The 24,569-nt window shown below is 44.0% G+C and overlaps 3 protein-coding genes across 3 annotated transcripts in view; 1 reads left to right on the top strand and 2 right to left on the bottom strand.

Moving 5' to 3' along the window:
* Nucleotides 1-10,494, bottom strand: part of NUP188 (nucleoporin 188) — a 28,249-nt gene extending 17,755 nt beyond the window's left edge. Inside the window, exons 1-17 of the mRNA XM_026795586.2 lie at nt 10,360-10,494; nt 8,453-8,507; nt 7,798-7,871; nt 7,496-7,580; nt 6,792-6,872; nt 6,339-6,383; nt 5,698-5,790; nt 5,461-5,580; nt 4,864-5,075; nt 4,307-4,421; nt 3,883-4,083; nt 3,122-3,211; nt 2,425-2,490; nt 1,759-1,878; nt 1,203-1,329; nt 926-1,081; nt 449-575 (exon numbers count right to left, since the gene is read on the bottom strand). Of these exons, the coding sequence (XP_026651387.1) occupies nt 449-575; nt 926-1,081; nt 1,203-1,329; nt 1,759-1,878; nt 2,425-2,490; nt 3,122-3,211; nt 3,883-4,083; nt 4,307-4,421; nt 4,864-5,075; nt 5,461-5,580; nt 5,698-5,790; nt 6,339-6,383; nt 6,792-6,872; nt 7,496-7,580; nt 7,798-7,871; nt 8,453-8,507; nt 10,360-10,385 (1,793 nt within the window). The 5' untranslated portion in view covers nt 10,386-10,494. The remainder of the gene's footprint in view (nt 1-448; nt 576-925; nt 1,082-1,202; nt 1,330-1,758; nt 1,879-2,424; nt 2,491-3,121; nt 3,212-3,882; nt 4,084-4,306; nt 4,422-4,863; nt 5,076-5,460; nt 5,581-5,697; nt 5,791-6,338; nt 6,384-6,791; nt 6,873-7,495; nt 7,581-7,797; nt 7,872-8,452; nt 8,508-10,359) is intronic.
* On the top strand, nt 10,419-17,264 carry DOLK (dolichol kinase). Its single transcript, XM_026795587.2, has 2 exons — nt 10,419-10,529; nt 13,095-17,264. Exon 2 carries the CDS (start codon nt 13,206-13,208, stop codon nt 14,775-14,777), a length of 1,572 nt encoding a protein of 523 aa, XP_026651388.2. The 5' UTR covers nt 10,419-10,529; nt 13,095-13,205; the 3' UTR covers nt 14,778-17,264.
* On the bottom strand, nt 14,542-23,395 carry PHYHD1 (phytanoyl-CoA dioxygenase domain containing 1). Its single transcript, XM_005490586.4, has 12 exons — nt 23,262-23,395; nt 22,636-22,872; nt 21,675-21,833; nt 21,165-21,240; nt 20,986-21,033; nt 19,575-19,630; nt 19,326-19,388; nt 19,205-19,226; nt 18,720-18,848; nt 18,064-18,180; nt 17,817-17,943; nt 14,542-17,641 (listed from the first exon to the last, which is right to left on the bottom strand). Exons 2-12 carry the CDS (start codon nt 22,753-22,755, stop codon nt 17,596-17,598), a joined length of 963 nt encoding a protein of 320 aa, XP_005490643.3. The 5' UTR covers nt 22,756-22,872; nt 23,262-23,395; the 3' UTR covers nt 14,542-17,595.
* Between the last annotated feature and the right edge of the window lie 1,174 nt (nt 23,396-24,569).

Below are 24,569 nucleotides of genomic sequence, written 5' to 3'. Positions count from 1 at the left end.
ACCTCCCCCTCACACCTGAGTCAGATCAATTTACTGCCAGAGCAAGGCTGGCAAGACAGCAGGTTGTCACAGCAAACAATAATTATACAGCTGAACATCAATTCCCAGGCAGTTAACTCTGGGAGGAGTTAATAATTACAACTGTTTTAAAACCTGTGAGTTGCTGCTCTAATGCTATGTTTTATCCCTGTTTCATGTAAATATAGCTACTAATCAAAATTACTTTTAAAGGGATAAAATTGCACACCTTTCAGGAAAGAAGTAAAGGAGGGGGCCATTTCTGCTGTATCAAAACATTAACCTGCGTGTAACCTGAACAGTTTTGAGAGCTGAATTCCCCAGTCTTGGGGAATTCAAGCACTGACACACATCCTGTAAAGCTCTTGGCAAAATAAGTAATCAGCTACCCTTCAGGTCACTCTATCTGCTTCTGCTGTCAGGGACTCACCTCTGCAGGAGCATGTAGATTCGTGATGTGATTGGCAGAAGACAATCTGCTATTGATACATCAGTGCTGATGACTTTATGAACCAGATCAATTATGGGCTTGACCCTCTGGCAATGCTGAATCACATCTGGGTAAAGAAAACCAAACGTTGGAATACAAAGTCATACCTCAGCAGTAATCAAGCCTGGAACAATGCACATTTATCTTACCATGTATCTGCATGACTCAAAACCATCCCTTTCCCATATCAAAAAACATTTGTTTATCTATCTCAACTTTTCCCTCATCTAAAGTCTATCTCATAACACTACATGCTCTTGGCCTTTTGCAGTGCATTTTACAGAATCATCATCAGGTTTCTGAATAATATTCCATGCTCCTCCAAATGCACTCAGAGCTGTTCAGTCCTACTACCAACCTCAAACTGACACCAATTAATAATTATTTATTCTCTGTCACACTCCCAGCCTGCCTCACCTGCTGTTGACACAACATGGAGCAGCATCTCAATCTCACAGGTGAACAGAGTCCAGCTGCTGTAGGAATACTCCCAGCGTACCAGGTAAGCCCGATCATCCAGCATCACCTGGCCCACTGTTCCCTGAGGGATCCGTAGGTTTGTCTGACCTAGTCCTAAAGATTGAAGAAGCAGGTGAAACAAAGTCACAAATTTACCCATGAGTTAGAAGGCAGGTAAAGAAAGAGAAAATTCCCCAAAGGATTTCAGTAAGAAAAGGTGAGTGCAGTTTCCTACCAAGAGGATAGAGGAGCTTTGGAGCCTGTCTCCGCCACAGTGTGCCGTCCTCATGGGAGATCACATCTGGAGGTTTGTGCTTGTACAGCTCAATATAGAAGGACATTTTATCCAGGAAACTGTATACCTGCATCAGAGAGAGCTTCAACAACACAGCCAGAGCCAGAGCTTCTTAAAAATTTATCAACCAGCTCATTTCCAGTATCAAGCAAGTTTACTTGAGGTGTACAACAATACCATTCTAATACATCAACCCTACCAAAGCATTATTACACAGCCCTCATGTTCAGACAAGTCTCATCTAATGAATCAGATAAGTACCACCCAAAAATTAGCATCTTAATCTTCAACTATTAAAGCTGAAAAGTTTTCTAAAAGCCAGAAAACAGCACACAACTCTGAAGGAGCTGTGTCCACTGTTCTTAGACAAAAGTCTATGTCTGTTATCTAAGACTGCAACTGAGATAAGCACATGTAATGGAAAGAGAGAATCACAGAGCATGTCATCCCTGACTCGAAATAAATCCTCTCCCAAACACCAAGAGAGATCCTGTACCTTTTTTGCAGTAGATTTATCGGACACAAGGGCTTGGAGCAGCTGAAGGAGAGGAGTGAGAAGATGGGGGAACATCCCACAAACACTGTCCAGGATGATACCCAGACCTGCAGTAGGTTCCTGGTGGTGGAAACAGAAAACAAATGTCTTATTACTAAAAAGAAAAGCTAAAAGGGTCTCAGTATAGCACAAGGTTACAGTTCTATTTTAAGCTGTACATTTAACATTAATCATGCACAAAAGTATCACTCCAGTGACTGGAGATCACACTTGCACAGACTAAAGCATGAGGCAGTCTGCAAGTATAAGGCAAGAAGTAAGACTGTAAGGCATCACATATCATCCTAATTCTGTGACAACAAAAAATAAGCACAATGCTTTTGCCAGCAGTTAGTTCAATCCTTGCAGCCCCAGCCCTGCTATCAACTATCACCTATATTAACACTCGTTCCAGTATCCTTTTCAAGTGTAAAGCCAAGGCTGTACCTAAAAAGCAGGAAAGGGCAAAAGTAAATCCAAGATAGAGGCAAATGAACATTTGCTCCTCAGGCCCTCCTAGAAACCAACTCACCAAATACAACCAGCCTGTTCCTTTCCTAAAAGGGAACCTTTTATCAGGTCATACTTATAAACATGGTAGGTCAAACAGGTAGCAAACACACTCACCGTCTTCCAGAAGAGCTGAGGAATGCTGGAAGCTGCCAGAACTTCACATGCAGCATCAATTATATCCTACAAAGGAAGACAGGATGGAAAAAATCAAAGCAACTTCACACTGGAGGATTTTGTTCCAACCAGGTTCTGCCACATCTTTGGAATTTAAATTTCCACCAAGATGTAATTACTTCCAGGATCCAAAACACACCCAACACTCCCACCCCAGACCACAACCTAAAGCCATGCTCCTCATAATGAATGAACTGGCCACAGCAAACACATCCACAATATCTGCAGAGGGCTGTAAAATGCCCAGCCCAACTCAGAATGGAGTTTGTATTATTTCCATTGCTTTGGGAATAACAGATCACTAATTTGCTTCATATCCATAGGACTTCAAATGCAAGATGTGCTCTTTCATTACTAATCTGCCAGTCTGCAGAGGTGTTTACCACATTTGCATGGTGTAAATGCAGTAGGAAAACCAGCAAATCACTCATTTGGGTCTCCCTAAGCCACATAAAGCTTTCAAATTTGCTTAAAGCAAATTTGCATAAAGAAAATGTGCATAAATTATGCATTTTTGCATAAAGCTATTCAAATTTGCAGTCTGAAATGCAGGATTACAATTTAATAGGCAATTAGCATCAGTTGTGACAGGTAATTTTAAATTATGTAACAACTGCAAAGGGTTTTGGATGCTTACCTGCTGATTGCCCAATGTATGCAATTCCAGTGATGTCAGGACAAAGGAAAGAAGTCCATAAATACACATACAGGCTGTGCTGGCAGTACACTGCAAAGACAGGATAAACATGGCTGTTATGGGAAAGATATGAATTACAAACATGCTGTAACTCTGCTTTACACACCAAGTAACTGACTTTTTATGTATCCTTGCAAAACAGGGAGCAGTCATTAGTTAAGCTCCATATTAACACAAAATATTTCACTGACAGGAGAAGTCTTGCCATTACCATTATCACTAGAAATGCCTTGCAGGCATCAAAATACAATAAAAATGGCACTCAACACTTGAAGGAATCAAAAGGATTTGCTTTTGCTTTCACTGGCTTCTATCTACAAAGCAGTTTATCCTACTACACCACGTTTTCTAATGAAGTCCTATACAGAGAATAGTGCAGAGTTAAATCATCCAATACTCAAGATCTACAATGGAAAATACACATATAAAGGCAAATCAAAAAGTTTGATTAACTGGAGTCTATTCTGCTCAAGAGAGATGTAGTTCCTTGCTTAACAAAGCTTTACTTAGTTCTCTGGACATAACAATCTGTTTTGTTCCAACTCAATTTCTGATCCTCACTGAAAGAAGACTAAGATGACAGAACATGCTTTACTGCATGTTTGAAAAGAACATTGGTTCAGTCTCTGCTTCCCATCACAGCTGTACATCAGGAGCAGTCAGACTTTCAGAAGCTTACATGCACAATTGAGGAAACTCACATTCTTGCCCCCACTGCTGAGGGATCTCAGCAGTTTTGTCAGATACTGGAAGACATTCAGCTGGATAGCAGTGCTGCCCATCTTCCTGATGATGTTTGTGGACTCATCTGGGTTTATGGTGTGGCGGAGCAGAGCCCAGGCCAAAAGCACTGGAGCGTGATGTGAGACATCCCCTAACTGCAGCAGCTGATTGTCCATCTCCTGCACAGACACAAACCAAAAGCAAAATAACTGAGATCTGAAAATAATTCATACTCAACAAGCACATAGCTAACTGTGGCCTCCTCATGGCATGTGGATGGCAGTTTCTACACTTGGCCAACAAGCACAAGGACCAGAAGTTTACAGACACAGCCTGGGTAATCACAATAAGTTCTGTATTGTTAGGCTTGAGGAGGGGCTGGTTACTCTGCCAGTGTTTCACCTGGTGGATGTGCTGATTGTTGGCCAACTTGTGCTCCTCTGTCCTGTCATCCAAAGCACGCTCATGGAGGGAGTCAATTTCCATGCCTTCCACCAGAATAAGAGCACTAAAGTAGCTACAAGCAGTAAAAGAATAAAAACAAATAGATCAGTAACTTCATTTGAGAATTCAGGTGAGGGTTTGTGTTTTTTTTAACTATAAGAAGTCAAAAAGCAACCTTTAGTTTGCTTTGTTCATCTTTCTTTGAAGCAATAAGAAATTACAATAAATGAATGGCACATAATCCAAATTTTGTCTTGAAATGCTGGTACAGGAAAAAATACAATCTTCAGAACTACCTTTTCTGGTTGAACAGACAAAAAAGGGTCACTGAAATTTGAAAACAGCTTTTCCACCTTTATAACTCTCTGCCATCAGGAGGTATGGCAGGATTCTCATTCCCCCTTCAAGTCATGGCCCACACAGAACAACAAAGACATTAACTATAAATGCATTTTTTCCTGAGAAAAACAATTGTTTTGCTCTGTACCCACATCACAAACACACACAACACTTGCCCAATACGATCCACGAGGTGATCCATGCTCTCATCTACTAAATGTCTGTTGGTTTGTCTTGTGCCAAATCCCTGCTCCTTGAACATCTTTGCAAAGGCCAGCAGCTCCTCAGGTGCCATTTCAAAGTATGCATAGTAGAGGAAGATGACTTCCAGGAGCATGGACTGCTCCCGAAGGCACTGCACGAACCACCGGGAAACCTGACGTTCTGTCTGCACGAGGGAAAGTTCCACCATCACATGTCAAAGCTCACAGGGCAGCCAAAGCAGTCAGAAACTGAGAAGGGTGGAGGCATTTCAACACTGTCAATGGCAAGGAAAGCCATTCTAGGTCCAGAGAGATCATGAACAACTGCACATAAATGGCTCTGTTTAATGAAACTATGCTTCTGAGTTTAATGAAACTCTGTTTAATGAAGTTTAATGAAACTCTGTTTCTGAGCAAAAGTATATTCTGTTACAGAGAAAACAAATTTTATGTTTCTTGGACCGGGAGAAAAGTCCTGATTAACTGCATCTCTACAAATATATTTTCCAATACACTACATATAAGAAATAATTTTATAAGCTTGAGAAATGATAGTAAGAAACAAAATACCATCAGATTTCCATGTGTTTCCCATGTAGGAGCCTCTGCTTTGTAGAGCGCTTCAAACTGCTTGCGGTAATTGGGAACGAGCTCCTTGTCCAACTTTTCAACGCACTGGAAGTACTGTGCCTAAAGGAAACAAGTCCATCAGCTTCTCACATGCATGTGGGCTTTTTGCACAAGCAGGGAATTACCCCCCAGCTCCCACATTTAGCCTGTTCCAATGGCATCACGTCCTGCACTCACTGTGTAAGGGTGTCTCTCGTCCTGGAAGTAGATGAGCAGGTGGAGGACGCAGCGCAGGATGCAGATCCTCTCCTCGTAGTAGTAGTCAGCGAGCTGTGAATGTAAAGTGTCACCAACACCAACCTGGCACAGTGCCCAAGGCCCTGCCACCTCCTTCTCCCAACCACTGCCAAGGCCTTCACCACAGGAATACAGAGTTATTACAGATGGAATTTCAACTGAGCAGTTCTGAATTTGGGGAGAATAACCAAGACTTAAAAAACGTTACAGAACTCAATCAAGCACTGCCATAACGACAGGTCTATAATTACACTGTTAAATGAGCAAACTTGGAAATTTTTACCCCTATTACCCTCTGTCAGAAATGATCATCAATCTTGTCAGGACACACAAATCTGCAAGCTTTGGAAAATATGGCAGTGTACGTCTACCCAGCTCAATTCCCTAATGTCAAGCCTAAAACTGCATTTCTAGTCTTCCTCTTCAAGTCTACAAGCACATCCCTCAATTTCAGAAGCCCCTTCTAAAAGCCATCCTTTATATGAAGGAATACTTCAATTATTTCAAGATTTTCCACAGAAATAAAGTAGGTTTGCTGCAAACAGATTTTTCCCCAGAAAATACAAATGGAAATGACTAACCTTCAGCATCAGAGCCTGACTCTGCCTTTCATCCTGAAGAACTGTCTGTAAAAAAAAATATGACAAAAAATAGCTATTGGAGAAATACCTACTGACAAAATATATGTTCACAAAATTACAAAAACAAATAAAAGAAAAATTTTCTTTCATTTGGAAAGACAGATTCCAACAGTACAAAGGCAAAACACTCATTTTTAACTATGTGTTTATTTTTCAGCTCCACTCTCATTCACAAATCTGGAGCTTTCCTGCATTCCTGTGACAGAGAGAGGAGCTGAGTTCCTGCAGAGATCCAAGAAGGAAGAGATAAGCCTGGATGCAGCTCCAGAGAAGAAAAGCTACAAAGCCATTTCCCAGTCAGAACTAGGATTCACATGTGACCATTTGCATCAAAAAACAACTGTGATTAAGGAAAGATGTGGAGTCAATAGAACATAAATGGGAGCTATGGACCTTCAAGGAGTCTCTTGTTCCTCTGTAATCCTCTTGAAGATAAGATTGTAACAACTGCACACTCTGCTCTTCATCCAGACCCTGAACAAAAGAAAGATAAATGATCTGAAATCAATAAAAGGCAGCTGAATTTATTGAAGATTAAGATTCTCTCCAAATACTCAGGCAGCTCTTATCATCAAAACAAATAATACACCAAAAGAGTATTTTTGCACCAGGCAGATGCTTTAATCAGCACTTCTTTTAAATCCAAATACCAGCTTCAATGTCACTGAGCTGCAGTTTAACTTCAGCTAAAGGAGCACCAGTCATTTAAACACAGGTACCACCACCCACTAAACTCTAAACTTCTGGCTTAAAGAAACAGAACCTTGCAGGTAAATTGAGAGGATTGTCAAATAAGGCAAGTGATTTAAGGGATATCAGTTTTTTAGCTGAGCAGTTTTCCTGGAAGAACCCAGCTCAGACCCACAGCAGGTGGCTGCTGCTGAACAAACCAAGAAAACCACAGCATCTCAAAGTCACTCATCACTCTGAAGTCTGACCTAGAGCCTCAACATGGACTTCAACATCCTTCAGGTTACTTTGAACTGAAAGGACCTTAAGTTTCTCTCTACTCAACATCACAAAGGTTACTTCAGTGTCAGAATCCTGTAACAATGCATTCCAGGGATAAAAAATAATCCAAGAGCAGCTTCACTCACCAAAAACTTGCTGACTCTCAGACCCAACTCTTTTAGTGGAGCAGCAACATCTTTATCAGCTTTAATTTTTTCTGCTGAAGTGGTACTAAAGTGAAAAGAAATTTTAGTCATTAAAAGGCAGCAATCTCAAGGAGAAAATTAAATAGGCATAATTTCAAAGTTCTCCACTCTATCAGTTTAAACTGTACATTTGCTTTTTCCCCTGTGACCTTTCAATATTTCATACAATATTCTGTAACCTTTCTTTACTTGCTAGGAAACTCCACATTAGAGATTAATCTAAAATCAGGCAGTGACTGTACCTTGGTGGTTTGTAGTAGGACAGTCCCTCTAACAGCCTCTGCCAGTGCTTGTTCAACTCTGCAGCAATCTGGGCCTAAAACAGAACCAAACACCACTGAACAGACTCCTCAAAGTCATTACCACATATTAGAGCTGTTAAACTTCAGCAAAGCAAAGAAATTCCAGCAGCACAAAGAGGCAGGAACAACACAAGGCAGTCTGTGGGTCAGAATAATTCCAGATGCAGAACTGAACAGGGCACTGCCCATTCCTGGGGAGGTGGGGAAAAGGGAGGCAATGGAGTGGGTTTAGAAACATTTGGATTCCCAAATTCTGGGCAAATTCTTGAAAGCACAGGCTCCAGCCCTCAAAATAAGGCAGCAGCTGTACCACACATGAACACCCCAGGGCAATCCAGGCAGCAGCACTTGTGCCCACTCCAGAAAAGGAAGCACCTTTTCCATACACCCTTCCAGGCAGCTCATGCAGCAGCTGCAAACAAGCAGTGGAAGAATAAACAAGTAGCAGAGGTATGGGAACAAAAATCACACTGAGAAAGAAGGAAGAGCAGCAGAAAATATTTTCACTAATATTCAAAGAGATGAACAAATGATGTGTTTGGCCATGGAGCCCAGGAAGGGATGGCCAAACCTGCTCTGCAGGGAATGAACTTACTGGTTCTCTTAAAGCTGATCTGCCCAGCAGAATTGTCCATAATTCTCTGCTGCTCCTGCAAACACAAGGAAAAGGTGGAGAGGATTTTAATGATTAATGTTATTCCAGCCTTCCATTTAGCTTACACTTTTCAAACCTGCAATTAACTTGCAGCAAATGACACTACAGTGTGAGAAAAGTGATTTAAGGAGCATTAGCTTTTAGCTAATGAGCTTCAGTTGTCCTAGAAAAACCAAGGAAAAACCCAGGGAGGGTGACAACTGACACAGCAAGACCTGTGAATTCACATCAAAGCTTCACACTGCTATCAGGCTACCTGCTCAATTTTGCTATCTGAACATTTCAGGCTCCTCAGAAGAAAATGAAAGCATAAAGCAGTATTCTATTGCTACATCCAATGCTCTCCTTCAAACAAAGTTTTCCATCAGTTTCATCCTCCACTCTAAGCAGAGCATAAAAGAGTATGAAGTGAAAAACTGCACCATCTTTACACAGGCACCAGAATATTTACACTCAGCTTCTCATTTCTTCATGAGAACTCTGAAGAAAAGCCAACCTGCACTACATACAGGAATTTACAGATCACACCCTGACCCTGGTACATGCATTCAAAAAGTCTCCCTAGAACACCCCAGAGAAAAGATATTTGCCAAAAGGAATATTTCATTTAAATAAACTATGACTTGTTAGCAGCACATTACAAATGAGTATTTAAACACCCCAACTCCCCACACAAAGACTGTCTACACAAGAACACTCATTGCCTTATTTTTAGAATAACATTATTAAAATAACTCACTGTGGCAGTGAAAGTCATCTGTGACTTCTGCCATGTGGTGACACTTAATGACAACACCTGTTATTTGCAGCACACCCATCAGTATAATTTCTCCCTGCTCGTTCCTCAATGGTTGTGTGCACTTCTCTGCCAGGAACCTCTCCAGCCACAGAGCACCCAAAGGCCCAGAATTTTACCAAGAATTGAACAGTAATGTGAAAGAAGCTATTGAATCAATCCCAGGTTCGGTGACCATGCCAGATCAGTGCCTTTATTTGTCGTGCACAGTTTCTTTCACTTATTGTTAAATCCGAGTCTCAGCCTAGCAACGCCAGCCCACCTACTTCTCACTCCTTCACAATCCCCTCTGGGAATAAAACAGACCGAGGTTCGCTGTCCCCTCATTAATAAGGCTCCAAGACAGCTAAGGAAGGAAAGCTCTCTGTACACGACCACAAGTAACGGTGGTGTCACTAATTTAATAAAAATTAGACACTAGGGAAACTCCAGAACATAAAAGTGTTGTAATAAATGACAAAAAACGTGCTCTGGAGATACGAAACCACCGAACTAAGATGATCACTGAACACGGGATTCATTAAATCGCTTCCGTTACACATTTCCACGTGTGGATTTGACTCGCACGTCGCAGGAGCCGCGCGGGAGGCGCAGCCGGCCCTGGCGCGCCCCTCGCCTCAGGGAAGGGCCGAGCGCCCGTCGGGCACCCCCGCGAAGGGAGCGCGGACCGAGCCCCGGCCCCGCCAAAGCAACGGCTCCAGGGAGCGCTGCCCAGCTCTGATCCCGCACGGCAGAATTAAAGAACCACAAAATGCCGGCAGTCTCTCCGCACTGCGCTCTCTGAGCCGGGGCTCCCTGAGGGTCCCACAGGCTCCCTGAGGCTCCCCCAGCCCGGGGGGGCGGGGCCTCACCGCGCGCGCGAGGCGGGGGCGGGGCCAGCCCGGCGCGCGCCCCGCCGCAGTTAAAACCTCCCGGCCCCGCGCTGCGCCCCCTCCCCGCCGGCCCCTCCCGGCTCCCGGTCCCGCGGAGCGGGATCCGCCCGCAGCGAGAGCCGGGGGCTCCCCCACGCTGCCCCCGCGTTCCCTCCGCCCCAGCGGCCCCGGCCCCGCACCTCGCGCTCAGCCCGCCCGCCGCCATCTTCGCTCTGTTGTCACGTGACCCAGGGGCCGTCTCCCTCCACCACGCCGGTGTCACGTGGTGCCGCACAGGCCACGCCCCTGACACGCCCTCACAGCTGGGTCATGTGACAGGCGGCGCGGCAAGATGGCGGCGTCCTGCGAGGTGGGTGCGCGTTGGGCTCCGGGGCGGGGCCGCAGCTTCGCGCTGGAACCGGGAATCACCCGGGAGTGCCTCCGGCACCGCCCGCGGCGGATGGCGTTCCCAGTAGCGGAGGCTGGGCTGTGGGTGTCGCGGCTGAGGGGGACAGGAGGCGGCGGCGAGCAGCGTAGAAGGACAGGGCGCGGGCAGCCCGCGGGTTAAAGGGCGCCCACAGCGCTGCAGGGGCTTGGGGAGGAAAGGGAGCAGGCAGGGGCTGCAGCGAGGCCAGGGCTGCCGGATGTTTGGCAGCACGTCAGTGGGAAGCTTCCCTGCCCTGAGCAGCCGGGATGCGGAGCCTGAGCCGGGCAGCAAACGCTCGGTGCGGGTCCCGTTCGCTGCTGAGAGCGGCGGGGCCGAGGAGCGCCACATTACCCGAAAGGACGTGCGGAGGAGGGGATTGCGGCAGGCACAAGAAAACGAAATAACTCAGCAGTGAAATACATCGCGTTGCAGATTGTCAGGTGTAAACATTCAGAGCTGCTGCAGCACCGCCTCAGGCAGGGTGAAATTCTGGCACCCTGGCAGGGAAGTGTCCGTGCCATTGACAGCGGAGCTGCGGGGCAATGCTAAGGTGGCCACACTGAGTAGGACTCGGTCCCTGCTTGGCAGGTGCCATTTGCTCTGCTTCTTCTCAAATAAGCCTTAGGCTTCCCCCTCCCCAGTTCTCAGAAACAGCAGGGAGTTGGAGGTAGATATTGCCCAGACCAGTTCTGTGTATTGACTGTATGATTAATTCTTCTCCTGTTTAAAAATTAATTGCAATGACAAAAGATTACATTTGGCCTGAAGGAGCTGTGTAGCAACAGTGCATGTAATGAAGCTGTTTGGCAATCAAGTATTTCAGGCTATATGAATAAGGATGCCAAAAAGCAATCTATCAATAATTAAGTTTTCAGTAGAAAGTCATAAATATCTAAACAATGCAGACACACAGTCTAAGGATGTTTGACAGTACAAACTGTGATAGTTCCTCTGTAATATTGCTGTTACTTTGTCAGCTTTGTAATCTGGTGTCACCATTCAATGCTAGCTGAAAACCCAAAAGAGAACCTTAAATAAACTTCTGGCTTTCCGTGAGGGAGCTGGATTGGCAGTGAGACTTGGGGAGCAGAATTTAGTAAGACTTTGCTGCTAATCAGCTTAAGGGTGGGCCAGAAAGGATAAAATTTCCAACAGAAATAAAGAACCTGAGACCTTCAAAGACCCCAGAAGAGGTGCCAGTGTAATGGCAGAGGTTTACATATGGCTGATTATCAAATTCTGTATCCATAGAGAAATCAAGGCTGCCAGAAAGCAATAAATGCTGGTGGGAATTGCACAATGTTGTCAATGCCCACAATTCTGTGAAGGAGATGAGATTTAACCTAACAAAGTAAATGTGCTTGCTGCTGATTATCTCAACTGCTTATCTTCCAGTCCAAAAGTTTAAAGGAAAGTTTGTTTTGCAGGGCAGCTGTCAGTGAGCTGTGAGCCTTCACTCAGAGAAGGTGAAGTGCATAACCCACTCACCTCAGTTTTTTTTTTTTTTAATCATCTATGTTTTGACATTAGCAATTGGCACACAATTATCAGTTTAAATTGACTTTAAGAACCAAAGAGCTGTGTGTGGTGGTGTTTGCAGGGGTCCCAGGATGAGGGAAGAGACAAGCATCTTGACTCCCTGTTTCAGAAGGCTGATTTATTATTTTATTATATATACTATATACAAAAACTCTAGTAAAAGAATAGAAGGAAGGATTTCATCAGAAAGCGAGCAAGGGATAGAAAGGAAAGGAATGATAAAAAAATCTTGTGACTGATCAGAGAGTCTAAGACAACTGGACTGTGATTAAAAACAACCACATAGGATGAATCAAAGATACAGCTGTCGCATTTCACAGCAGCAGATAATTATTATATAATATATAATAATATATTATAATATCATAAAATAGTTATAATAGATATTATTTTATATAATTATATAATTATCATTATATATAGATTATATTAAAATATATAAATTGTAATATTATATATAATAATTGTAATATTATTTATTACATAATTATAATATATAATATTACAATTGTAATATTATAAATATATAGTATATAATATGTTATGGAATATCTATGATTAAATATAGTTATATAATTATTATATAAATTGTATAAAATATATAAATATGATTATGACATTATAATGTAATATAATATATGTAATATATTATAATATTATATTATATTATATTATGTTATGTTATATTATATATTATAGTATATTATAGTATATTATAGTATATATTTGTTATATTTATTAATATATTTATATAATATATTCTATAATAATATAATTATAATATATAATAATTATATATTATAATATATAATAATATATTATATAATTTCATTTCTGAGGCCTCTCAGCTTCTCAGGAGAAAAAGGACCCTAGCAAAAGGATTTTTCATAAAATATGTCTGTGACAGCTGTGCAAACACTTCAGCTGTCCAAGTAGTTGCTTTAATTATTTGTTGTTTTTTTTTCATAGCAATTGCAGTAGCACAGAAGGGAATTCTTCCTACGTAATTCTTCCTAATGGACAACTGAGCACAGCAGGGCTGCTGAGATTCTGCAAGCTGAGGCAGGCTGGGCTGGCACCATGCTGGACAAGGCCGTGCTGGTGGAGTCCCTGCTGGTGTTCGGGGTGGTGCTGTCGGTGCACGCCGTGGTCTGGGACCGCTTCTCGTGGTGCGCCCTGGCCCTGGCCCTGCAGGCCTTCTACGCCCAGTTCAAGTGGGACCGGCTGCTGCAGCAAGGGGGAGCCGTGTTCCAGTTCCGAGGGGCGGCCAACAGCGGCCTCCTGCCCGCCAGCATGGTCATCCCCCTGCTGGGGGTGGTGATGAAGGAGAGGTGCAGGGCCGCCGGCATGGTGTACTTCGAGCGCTTCGGCGTCGTGGTGGCCTCCACGGGAATGCTGCTGGCGCTCTTCCTGTCTGTCCTGGCGGTGGGCATCACCAAACCCGTGCCAACCAACACCTGCATCCTGACTGGTGTTGCTGGCAGCGTGATTATCTACACCATGAAACATTCCTTGACTGTCTCAGAGGTGATAGAGGTTCTGGAAGTGCTGCTCATTTTTGTCTACCTCAGTATGATCTTGCTGTACTTGTTGCCTCGGTGTTTCACTCCTGGGGAAGCACTGCTGGTTCTCGGAGGTGTGAGTTTTGTTCTCAATCAGCTCATTAAACGCTCACTGAATGTAGTCGAGGGCAGAGGGGATCCCATTGACTTCTTCCTCCTGGTAGCAGTTGTTGGAGTTGTTCTTCTGGGTCTTTTTTTCACTGTGCTCTTCACTTTCATGGATTCGGCCACGTGGATCTCCTCCATGTTTTTCCACATGATGACAGCAGTGTTAGGCTTGGGGGTCATCATGCCTTGGCTGTACCGACTGATCCAGAGAAACCCTCTGTTCTGGCTGCTCCAGTTTCTGTTTCAGACACAGACAAGACTTTACCTCCTTGTCTATTGGACTTGCTTGGCTGCCTCAGCGTGTGGGGTGGTTTTCTACCAGAACGCCAAGAGATCATCCGAATCTAAAAAACACCAGGCCTCAACCATAACCAGGAAATATTTCCACTTCATTGTTGTAGCCACTTATGTTCCTGGCCTCATTTATGACCGCCAGCTCCTCTACGTTGCTGCAGTGCTGTGTCTGGCCGTGTTTGTCTTCTTAGAGTACGTGCGGTACTTCAGGATCAAACCTTTTGGACAAACCCTGAGGCATTTGCTCTCTCTCTTCTTGGATGAAAGAGACAGTGGACCTCTAATCTTGACTCATATTTACCTCCTCCTTGGCATGTCCCTCCCAGTGTGGTTGTTTCCCAGATCTTGTGCTCCTAAAGGCAGCTTGCCTGGGGCAGGAGCGCTGGTCCCCTACTCTGGGGTGTTGGCAGTGGGGGTGGGAGACACCATTGCCTCTGTTTTTGGCAGTACCATGGGGGAAATCAAATGGCCAGGAACAAAGAAGACCTTTGAAGGGACAATGACAGCTATTTTTGCCCAGATCATTGCTGTGGCTCTCATTCTGATCTTTGACAGCAGTGTGAATCTCAACTCCAGCTATGCCTGGATTCTGGCATCTGTGAGTTTGGTTTCTCTTTTGGAAGCTTACACTACTCAGATTGATAATCTGCTGTTGCCTCTCTACCTCCAGATCATGCTCATGGCATAGAAGCACTTCCAGGCACAGTTTTCTCCCCTCCTAGAGAAAGGTACTAGAAAATGCACTTTAATGGAAGCTCAAAGATGATGTTTTGGTACAGCAGAGAAAATTGTTGAAACCACAAATGAAAAAGACTTATTTAAAATAAAGGTTTTGATTTAGTCTTGTTTTTACCCATGGAAAATAGACAGATTTATGTTCTAACAACAACAAACATGACTGATAAAAACAGCACTTGTGTTTAATAATCCAGTTTAAGTTTCTTCTGGGTACCCAAGGGAAGCAGAGGAAGAAGTAAGTCAATTAGAGAGGACAAAATAAACAAGCAGGTCTCTCTGATGTTGCTACCTCTGTACTGTACCTTGTTTTCTGTACTGAGTCCTGTGTCTTGTGTTTGATGTGTGAACTCTCATTTCTGTACAAGCACGATGTAAAGCATGTTTGATAACAAGGGGGGGCACAGGAACCAGGCACAAGTGTCCAGTCCTCATCAGCAAGAGCCAAAACCACACCATGATGCACAAACACCCTCCAGGGTGAAGGTTTGGGGATGTCAGACACTGCTCATTCCAGACCACACTAATAAGAACAGTGAATCTTTAGCCTTGAAGTTTGCTTCAGCAAGAAAAATGTTTTATCTTTCTCAAGATTTAATTTCCAAATTAATTAGGAATGAATATTGGGGGGGGGGGTGGAAATAAGCAAAGTCACAGCTAAAACTAATTACACATTACTCCTGAAAGCAGAAAATCTGTTGAAGTCAATAAAATTTTCTATTATTACACTTTCCTACTTTTCCATTTTTTCAGCCAGATGTTTCATTAAATAATGTATAAAAGTGCTTCTATCAACAAATTGACTAAAGCTACTGAATTCCATCCATTTAATTAGAATTATAGCTACTATTTTGTGGCCAAAAAACACCCCACTTCATTTCTATGTATGAAACCCTTCTGTATCAACATTCTCTTCTCACTGCTTTGCCCTGTGTCCATTAGAACAAAACCCAAGTGTCCTTCTTGTCTCCAGGGATGTGTCCAAGCAGGAGTTTGTCATCCCAGGCTTCTAGTTTGCATCATGAAGTTCACTTCTGACCCTTTTTTAATTCACTTTTGGGAACAGTCTGGGGGAAGTCCAAGGTACCTTTCACAACATTGTCCTGCAGGCCTGTAGCTCTCTGAGATGTTGGGAGGGAGCATAAGACCAGGGGAGGGGTGAAACCAGTGCCTGAGTCAGCAGAATTGGCTCCAGGATCCAACTTTCTGTGTCCCTGCAACAAGCCAGGACTGGAATAGCTGAGAAGCAGCATTGCCCAATTCATCCTCCTGCCTGGGAAAGGCTCCTGGGATTTGGTGCTGCTTTTCCTGAGGGTGCCAGAGCTGGTTACAAACACAGTAAATTGTCAGATACTCTGTAGGAAACTCAACTCAGTAACTGCTGGGGCTGTTTCCTTCACATTTAACAGGAAATGCTGCCAGTCAATCCTGATTTTTTTTTTATTTTATTTATGCACTTGAAGTAGATGGTTTTGCACACTGCAGGTAGTGGTGCAAGTCAGGAGAAATTATCCCTCCTCATCAGAATTCTAAATTATTAACTCCTCTCATGGAAAGACACAAACAAAACTTGAGTTGCTTCTGTCACAAGCCACAGCCTTCACCACTGATGTCATAAATTGCACCAGAGGTAGAGAAATTTACTTTCCTTCCACCCTGCTTCCAACTTTCAAACAAACTAGGAAAGGTAGATTTGAATGCAGAAACTTTGCATTCAGTGCTCCTGCTGTTGCCATGACCCAGCTCCCCAATTTACTTTTGAAAAGGATGAGTCAGTAAGATTTGGGTTCACTGTACCCTCAGCAGCCTTAGGGTTTCTCTGATATAATCCCTGCACTGGTGACACTGAGCTCCTGCCTCAGGGCTGCCACTGCACCAGTGCTGGTGAAATCACACCTACACAGCTTCTGCTCAGTTCAGGTACAGACTGGGATGTAGCTTGCATTTCCAAACATTCCTTGCTATAAGTTGGTTTGGGTTTGGTGAGGTTTTGGGGATAGAAGTTAATTCTTGTGCATACTGAGAATTCCAGCTGCTCACCAGACAATTTAGCACTGTCCCCATCAGTTGGAAGGAGACACTGGGTCTTCCTCAAAGAAAAGATGATGGAGATGAAAAGAAGATTTTTTTATCTTTTTATTTAAGTGTAAAGAGTTTGATTGAGGTTCTTTGTTTCCATCATTTCAACATGAATCTTTAAAAATTGTTGTATTTGTAATCACACTCAGTGACAAAACACTCAGCTACTGCCTGCCAGGATAATTTAGAAGACTGACTATAAAAAGCACACCTCTTGCTTCATTTCACCCACAACAAAATTGTTTTAAATCAATGTTATTCCAACAATAAGACAGAAAACTAGGGGTGAAAAATCAAACTTCTCCCCACAACATGTTCACCTGCATTGCTGGAGTCAACCAGCCAAGAAATGCACTTAAGCTCTTAAACACAAGAAAATACTGAGTATCTGCAAGGAGAAATATTTGGTAAGTGGTCCCAGTCAAGGTGCAATGGTCTTAACTGATTTGTTCTCAAGACTGAAGGTGTTTCCTTACCAAAAGAACTGGGTGAGCACTCTCACACTGGCAGGGCTCCTGCTGCAGTAGAAGCTTCTGTCTGTGCAGTTTTGGGCTGTGATAATGGTCCTGGTTTTGAGGAGGAGGATAAATTAACATTGAGAGCTGATCTAATGAAGGTTGTTTTTACAGAGACCGTGAATGAACAATCAGGAATATTGATCAGCTATTGACTCCACAAGCCAGTCACCAACTTCAAGTGTAGAGTGATGGAAAAGGCAGTTCAGGAGTTGGCTGGAGCCTAGGGAGAAAAGAAGAGGAAAAAGCAAAACTTCAGAGACTATTCCAGTTCTGCAGGTACAAAATCAACACCAGCTGAGGCACAAACTGTACAGGCAACACCCCCACCAGTTATCCAACTGTAGCACTGGAAAGGCTTCAGTTTCCTCAGCCACTGGTGAGGATCACAACCTTACCAGTTCTCCTTGCTCCAGGTGGTGCCCTTGGCCTCCATCACGTGGAAGGTGAACGCGTGGCGAGAGTACTCCGAGCTGTTGAGTTCACTCTTATGGACAACCTCGCCATGGATGAGGATGAGCCCACCTGTGGGGAACAATCACCTGGACTGCTGAACTCTGGCTTTCCAGTGGGAGGGAATGTTATTAAAATATGATTTTAGCTCCCCTGTGTTTTGTTGAGCTGTGAATTTGGGGCTGTTTGTACCTTTCCTTATGGGCAGAGGTAGGAACTGTTTGTCATCATAGGCTGGCTCTGAGCCTACAAACTCCACACACGTTGAGGCACCTGAAGCTGCACGGACCATCCTCCTGCTAATCCCATCTGCAAAGCCACAGAAAAGGCAAACACACAAAAATGAAACACCTGGCTACATTCTGCACAGCAAAGGAACAATAGCAGTGATTTCTCCTGGCAATGATAGGAACTTTATTATTGCTGTATTCACACTTTCCTTAGTAATTTGGGTAGGCTCCTTTTCATTAATTAGAGATTCAGGATTTTCCTTTTTAGGATTTAGGAATTTTTTTGTGGCAGAAACAGAGAAAACAGCTGCCTTTTGTTTCCCTTTTTGGCCCCTTCTGTGCATTGCAACAGACCCTTAGGAACACAAATAGTCACACACTTAAGCAAAACCAACCTTTGGTCCATTTGTGCTTTCTATAGGATCATAAACCATGGTTTGAGGACAACTGACTCCAGGATTTGAGGAATGAGTAGCTTAACATCTGAAGAGCATTATGATTACACTCACTGAGTGAATGCTTAGGGTGAGCAGAAGTTCAAAGCTGCCCTGTGTGCTCTGGAGGTGGGGAAAAGCAGAATTGTGCTGTGACCAGCAGTGGTCAGACACATGCTCTTACTTTTGTGAGAGCCAGGGATGAACCACAAGCAGCCATTCTCCTGAGTGGCATCTTCCAGGGCAATCCAGAACCCCAGGACCCTGCCCAGGGGCTCTGTGTGCAGGAAGGTGGCGTCCTGGTGTGGTGTCACTGCAAGAAGAGACTCTCATTGGGGTCTGTAATGGGATTCAGTTCCTCTAGAAGAACTTCAGGGTTGCATCTCCTGACTCAGAGCCCTCCCCTGCCCACCCATCTATCACTCACATTAAATCTTACATTAAAATCCCACCTTTTAGCCTGCTGCAAATGTAAAAACAGCTCTTTGTTCAAGCTGCATGTGATGTAGAAACTTTTCAGAAAAAATGTGGATTTCAAAGGTTATTTTAAGAAGGTTTGGATTGCCAAACCCACAGGTTTAAGTCTGATTCTGAGCCTTTTCCCTGGTAATATTCCTTTCCTAAAGGAGCATTATCTGCAGTGTGATATAGAGATAACACAAATCTCACCTTCACCACCAATGCCAGGTTGCTGCAAAGAAAAATAAAAAGTGATGTGTGAAGAATTTCACAGCTTCCCACTTAACAGGGTTTTATTTCTTGAGTGACAAGACAACTTGAATTACTGTACCTTGAAGATATACATGCTCTGCACAACTACTGGTCTCTCAAGGCCTAGTTTTCTGCCCAGTTCCTGCAAGAAAATTTTCCAAGATTTATGTTCTCTGCACACTATTTAGCATTATTCTTTGGAGATATTTAAATTTCCTTTCACTGACAAAATTACTCCCCCTGGGAGTGTAGAAAACAAAAAATTAACTACTCTGCAATTTTTTTTTTCTTTTTCCTCAAGGCATTCTAGGAAGCAATAACAGCTCACCTGCACCTTGGGGGAGTGGGTGATTTGCTTGAAGACAGGATCATAAGCATGTAGAGCTAAGGGGAAAGAAAAAGCTCAGACAAGATTTCAGAAGGAGAAGGGAACAGCCCTCAGTGAGGAGCTGCAGACACCACAGCCAAGCAGGATAAATTGCAGCCAGAAATTTTTATTCCTTCCAAGATGGACAAATGTGATTTATCACACCTAAGGTGATAGGACACTTACAGGTTGTACAAACATCATTAAAACCATAAATATAATCACTCCCTGGCCACAAACTGCACACACATAAAAGCCAGTGTACAACAGAGTGAATAAAATGGAATATTATGTGATTCAATATAATGTTACACAAGTGACAACCATTACACACGACCCTGAGGCATATGGGTGAATTCTTCAGTTAAAAACACACCTCTTAAGACCTACCAGACAAGTGAAGTACTGCAAAAAGGAGCTAGAGCTCATCTTTGGTGCCCTTCAGAGAGCCCCAGCCAGCAGGGCAGAGTGTTTGTGCAGACTCTTGCTGCAACCCAGCTCTGACAAATCCACAAAGCAAAGACTCAGAGTTGTGCCTCCAGCTCATCCTGATCAGATCTGCCATCAGGACACATGCTCAGGTCCAGCAGGAGCTGCTCTCAGGCAAGGGATGACACTTGACCAAAAGGAGTAATTACAGAAATAAGACTACAGTAGGTTTTTGAATTGTGAAGTTGCTGTGTCAGCGGGAACCTACAGTTGTTTTCACTTCCCCTGAGGAAAAGCTGAAGTGTGACAGAATGGCAGCAGGCCTGGGAAGAGGAGAGGGTTTTTTTCTGAGAAAACCAAAGAAAAAGAACTCTCAGCACTGAATTTCCAACTACAGTGAAGTTTACTCTGAGCAAAGTTCATGTTTGCAGGCACAGGGAATCCTGCTCTCATTTTCCATGTATTGTTGGAAAACAAAAGGGACCAAAATGCTAATCCAGGAACTGGGAGAGAATAAATAGGTCAAACAGACCAGCAAGGGTAAAGAAAAGGTGTTGGTGACACCACAGGAGGGAGGGCAGCTTCAATATCAGCAACCCAGCATGGCACAGGTCATAGGAGAGAGTTTGGTCTGTACTGAATGTCACCAGTCTCAGGTGGTAAATTTTTAGAGCAAATCTGTTACATAAAAGAGCCAAGGGCTGAAGTCCAAACTTTCTCATGTCAGTGACTCTGAGCTATTCATCACTGAAAAACCTCTGAGAAGGGGTTTTTGAAAAGGACTGGAACAGAAGCTCCAGTCCTCTGAGAGCAGAGAGCAAAGGGCAGCATGGAGAGAACTGCAGAGACAGTTTTGTACAGTGAATAGGTCTGGAAAAATCCTCATTTCTGAAAACCACATCTCTTCTGTCCATCCCTCTCCAAACTCATCCTTTAAACATACCATGGCCAATCTTGCTGACGGACCTCTCCTTTGGAATTAGAAAGTTACCTACAAAACAAAACCATAATTTAACATTGTCTGAAAAGCAGGAATCATTCCTTGATCAGGAAATTGGCCCCTGATCCTTCACTCAGCCTTTTCCCATCCCCTCTGTGTAACTAACTCATTGCAGGGCTTACCTTTCTCATCCAAAACACCTTTCTCAAAGAAGAATCTAATCTTGTCTCCACTGGTTAGGAAATAATCCGAGCTGCCCTGCAGGGATAAGAGCTCAGTAAAGACAGCATCCTTGTAAAAACATAAATGAACTTTCAGTCAAAGCATTAACACTCACCTGCATCTTTTTCCCACCAAGGTGCAGCATAAACAAAACACAGTGAAAAATCACTCAGAAAAAGGCTTTCCACAAAACTGCATGTCTTTGAGAGGTTACCCCCACTTTTATTTTGCTAGCTGCCTGCAAAATACCCAGTTTTCTGTCTGCTGAACATGTACAAAGTGATCTGTGAGAGCTGCTTGCGGCCACCATGGGTTGAAAGCACAGCTGAGCCTCACATTGATAAGACTCCTGATAAGACCCCTGCAAACATTTGCAGAAAGCTGGAGAGCAAATTCCTCTCCCGGTGTTATGTGCATGCTCCCCCAGAGTGAACAATCAGCAATTTGCCTTTCCCAGCCCGTGTCGGTACCTGCTCCCGGAGCTGCTCCTCCTCCCGGGTGGAGAAGGCGGTGCGGCAGTGAGGGGGCACCTCCATCTCCTCCACGATCCTCTGGATCTGCCTCCTCATGCTGTCACACTCCTCTGCGCTGAAAAACTGCTCCAGGACAAGGAAACCATCCTTGTGGAACTGGAAGAGATGGGGTGACTGCTCTCCCCCAGAGTCCTCGGGGGAAGCAGCACAAAGCAAGGGAAAGCAGTTCCGGCACTTTAGAGGGTGAAAAGCATCCCAGCTCCAGCTCTGCTGCAAGGCAGCACCTTCTTAATTTTTAATTTCAGTAGGGGTTTTTCTTGCAAACGATTAATTAAGAGGCTGAAATTCCAAACAGCTAAGAACAATCTATTTCAATCTCTCAGTCTCCACAAAACACAGAAGATCTCATCACTAGAGCCTTTTGTGGCTCAAGGATATCTTATCTAATGCCTGTAACCAGCAGCTGGTAAACTACCAGGCCCACTAACACAAACAGGGCAGTCGTGCCTGTGTGCCAAATCAGAATGAGATTCCTTTACAAGCTGGAAAGCTTTGTCCTCTCTCAGGAAAAAAAAAAATCCCTGGGTGATTTCTCACAGTTCACTACACAATACAAAATGAACTCTGCTGGCAGTGAACTCAGCTTCTTTATATAGAATACCCTGGAGATTATCCTTTGCCAGGAAGATTTCGAGTTCAGGGATGAGATCTGAGCAAGACAGACAGAAGGGGCACAGGAGAAATCCCTCCAAGAGCTCTGTGGGACAAGCTGCCCCCAGAAGAGTCTGTAGCCACAACACTCACACACTAAAATGAATGTAAGAGAAGCTGAGGAGAATATAAAGTGTTTGTAAAGCAGATTTTGGCTAGACCTGCTGCCAGGTTAACCAGCAGTGACTCTGTCTCACACACTGCCTGCACTCTGGGCACGCTCCCTCCCTGCAGAGCAGCTCCTTACCTGCTGGATCTGCTGCTGGCTCACGGATGCCATGGGCAGGAGCTCCCAGACCAGCACACGGTGCCACCTGGGCTCTGCAGCGCTGACTCCCCGCCTCTCCACGTGATCCTTGTCCAGCATGTGATAAAAGCCAGCACTGGGCAGCTGGACTCTTGCACAGCTCAAGGATTTTTGTCCCTGTTGCCAGTTCTTTGCTGCTGGCAGGGATATTCAGGAGTTCACAGTGTTGCTGTGGCTCTTGGTGATAACAAAACACACAAAAATTTTCTATTTAAGTGCACTCACTGACTTGATGAACATCTGAGCTCCAAGAAGGAATCACTTTTAATTAATAACCCAGATTTAAAAATAGGGCAGTTAAACTGGTAATCACAGGAGTAAGTAAGATAAGGGGGGTTAAATAAGATTCAAGTGTGAAGAAAAGATCAAGATGTCTTAGAACAAATTTAAAGTACGGATTCAAGGTCTTACAGAGCCCTTTTTGCTTAGTCAGTGAGTCCTGCCAGCACTTCAGCATATCCCCTGAAAGGGCTCCCCAGCCCAGGAGGTGACAAACAGACTAAAATGTGGTAAAGTGCTATTCCCACATAGAGAATACTTCTGCTATTGGTAATTTACACACTCACTCGCTCTGTTCACGGTCCTGCAGCTCCAGAAGTCCACGTAATATTTACAAATAAGTAAAGCCAAATCCACCCAAAGTTCAAACCAGAGAGCAAAAATGCAGAAAGTGGGTGTGAAAGGCAGAGAGGGAGGAAGGAACAGCTGCCAGCCCAGCGGTGGCGCTCCCAGCCAACACATCCCTCCCACCGGGAATCCCTGGGGAAGCTTTTTGTCTCTAGAAGAAAACGTGTTTGGCTCCTACAGGAAACACCGAAAACACCCTCGGAGCAGCACTTCACAAAAATAACACCGTGGGGGCGTGTTCTTGCATCACACAGCCAGCCAAAGGAAAACCCAGCAAAAGGAAGGAATGCAAAATGCTCACAGCAAAGTGTTTACATCCTAGCAGCTGAAAATCCATTTAAAGAGAAGTTGTTTAAAAAAAAAAAGTTTTCTGTTCTGTAAGGGAATTGTAGGTAAAATCCCTCTGCATCTTACTAAAACTTTTCTTTTTTTTAATAAAGAGGAAATTAGGGGGTTAACTTTTTTCAGGCTTTTCCTTGTACACAGAAGGATATGAATTCAGGAAGATTTCGAGTTCAGGGATGAGAGTTGAGCAACACAGACAGAAGGGGCACAGGAGAAATCCCTCCAAGAGGGAAGGATTTTAGTTTAAAAGGCTTTTAGTTTAAAAAGCTGAATTCTACCAGAGACTTTAATCACTGGACTACAAACCTGGAAAGGGGGGAAAAAAAGAATAAAAAAAATCAGTCTCCAATGGTGCAAAGCTCAAGAAAATATTCCAGTATTTCCTCCTTCCTCTTAACACTCTCTCACCAAGTGATGGAGTGGAAGATGCATGACCAGTGGGGAAAAAGCAGCTGTAGGCTGCTGCCTGCAAGTTGATTGTGTGAGCCACCTCAGCCCTCCCCAGGAGGCAGCAATCCTGCAGGAACACTCCCGGAAACACTCCCGGGCACTCCCCAGTCCCTCTCCTCCGTCACCGTGGTGTCACCGTGGTGTCACCGTGGTGTCACATCCTCCTCATTCCCACACAGGGTGGTTTCACCAGCAGCTCATCACGTCACCCTCTCCACTCCCCTCCTTACACACACCATGACTCCAGAGGCTGCTTTGGTTCATGCCACAGCAGCAAACCACAGCTTTCCTGTTCCATGGAAACACCATGTTCCATGTTTTGAGCAATATAAACAGCAGATCACAGCAAACAATGCAGCAGCTACCAGGAGATAAAGCCCATCCTGGTTCCAGGAGCAGCTCTCCATATCTGTTGTCCTTAGGAGTCCTCCTGTTCCAGCCATGCCCCTGTT

This window comes from Zonotrichia albicollis, chromosome 21 (genome assembly GCF_047830755.1).
Source record: "Zonotrichia albicollis isolate bZonAlb1 chromosome 21, bZonAlb1.hap1, whole genome shotgun sequence".
NCBI lineage: Eukaryota > Metazoa > Chordata > Aves > Passeriformes > Passerellidae > Zonotrichia > Zonotrichia albicollis.
The sequence above is the reverse complement of the archived record's forward strand: the minus strand, read 5'-3'. Positions and strand labels throughout refer to the sequence as shown.

What these genes read in the sequence shown, in the direction of transcription:
- DOLK (XM_026795587.2), top strand. Translation starts at nt 13,206, where the DNA reads ATGCTGGACAAGGCCGTGCTGGTGGAGTCCCTGCTGGTGTTCGGGGTG.
- PHYHD1 (XM_005490586.4), bottom strand. Translation starts at nt 22,755, where the DNA reads ATGCTGGACAAGGATCACGTGGAGAGGCGGGGAGTCAGCGCTGCAGAG. An exon ending in AGGTGTTTTGGATGAGAAAG is followed by an intron (nt 21,034 to 21,164) that starts GTAAGCCCTGCA and finishes TTTGTTTTGTAG; the next exon opens with GTAACTTTCTAATTCCAAAG. An exon ending in CGTCAGCAAGATTGGCCATG is followed by an intron (nt 19,631 to 20,985) that starts GTATGTTTAAAG and finishes CTTTCCCCTTAG; the next exon opens with CTCTACATGCTTATGATCCT.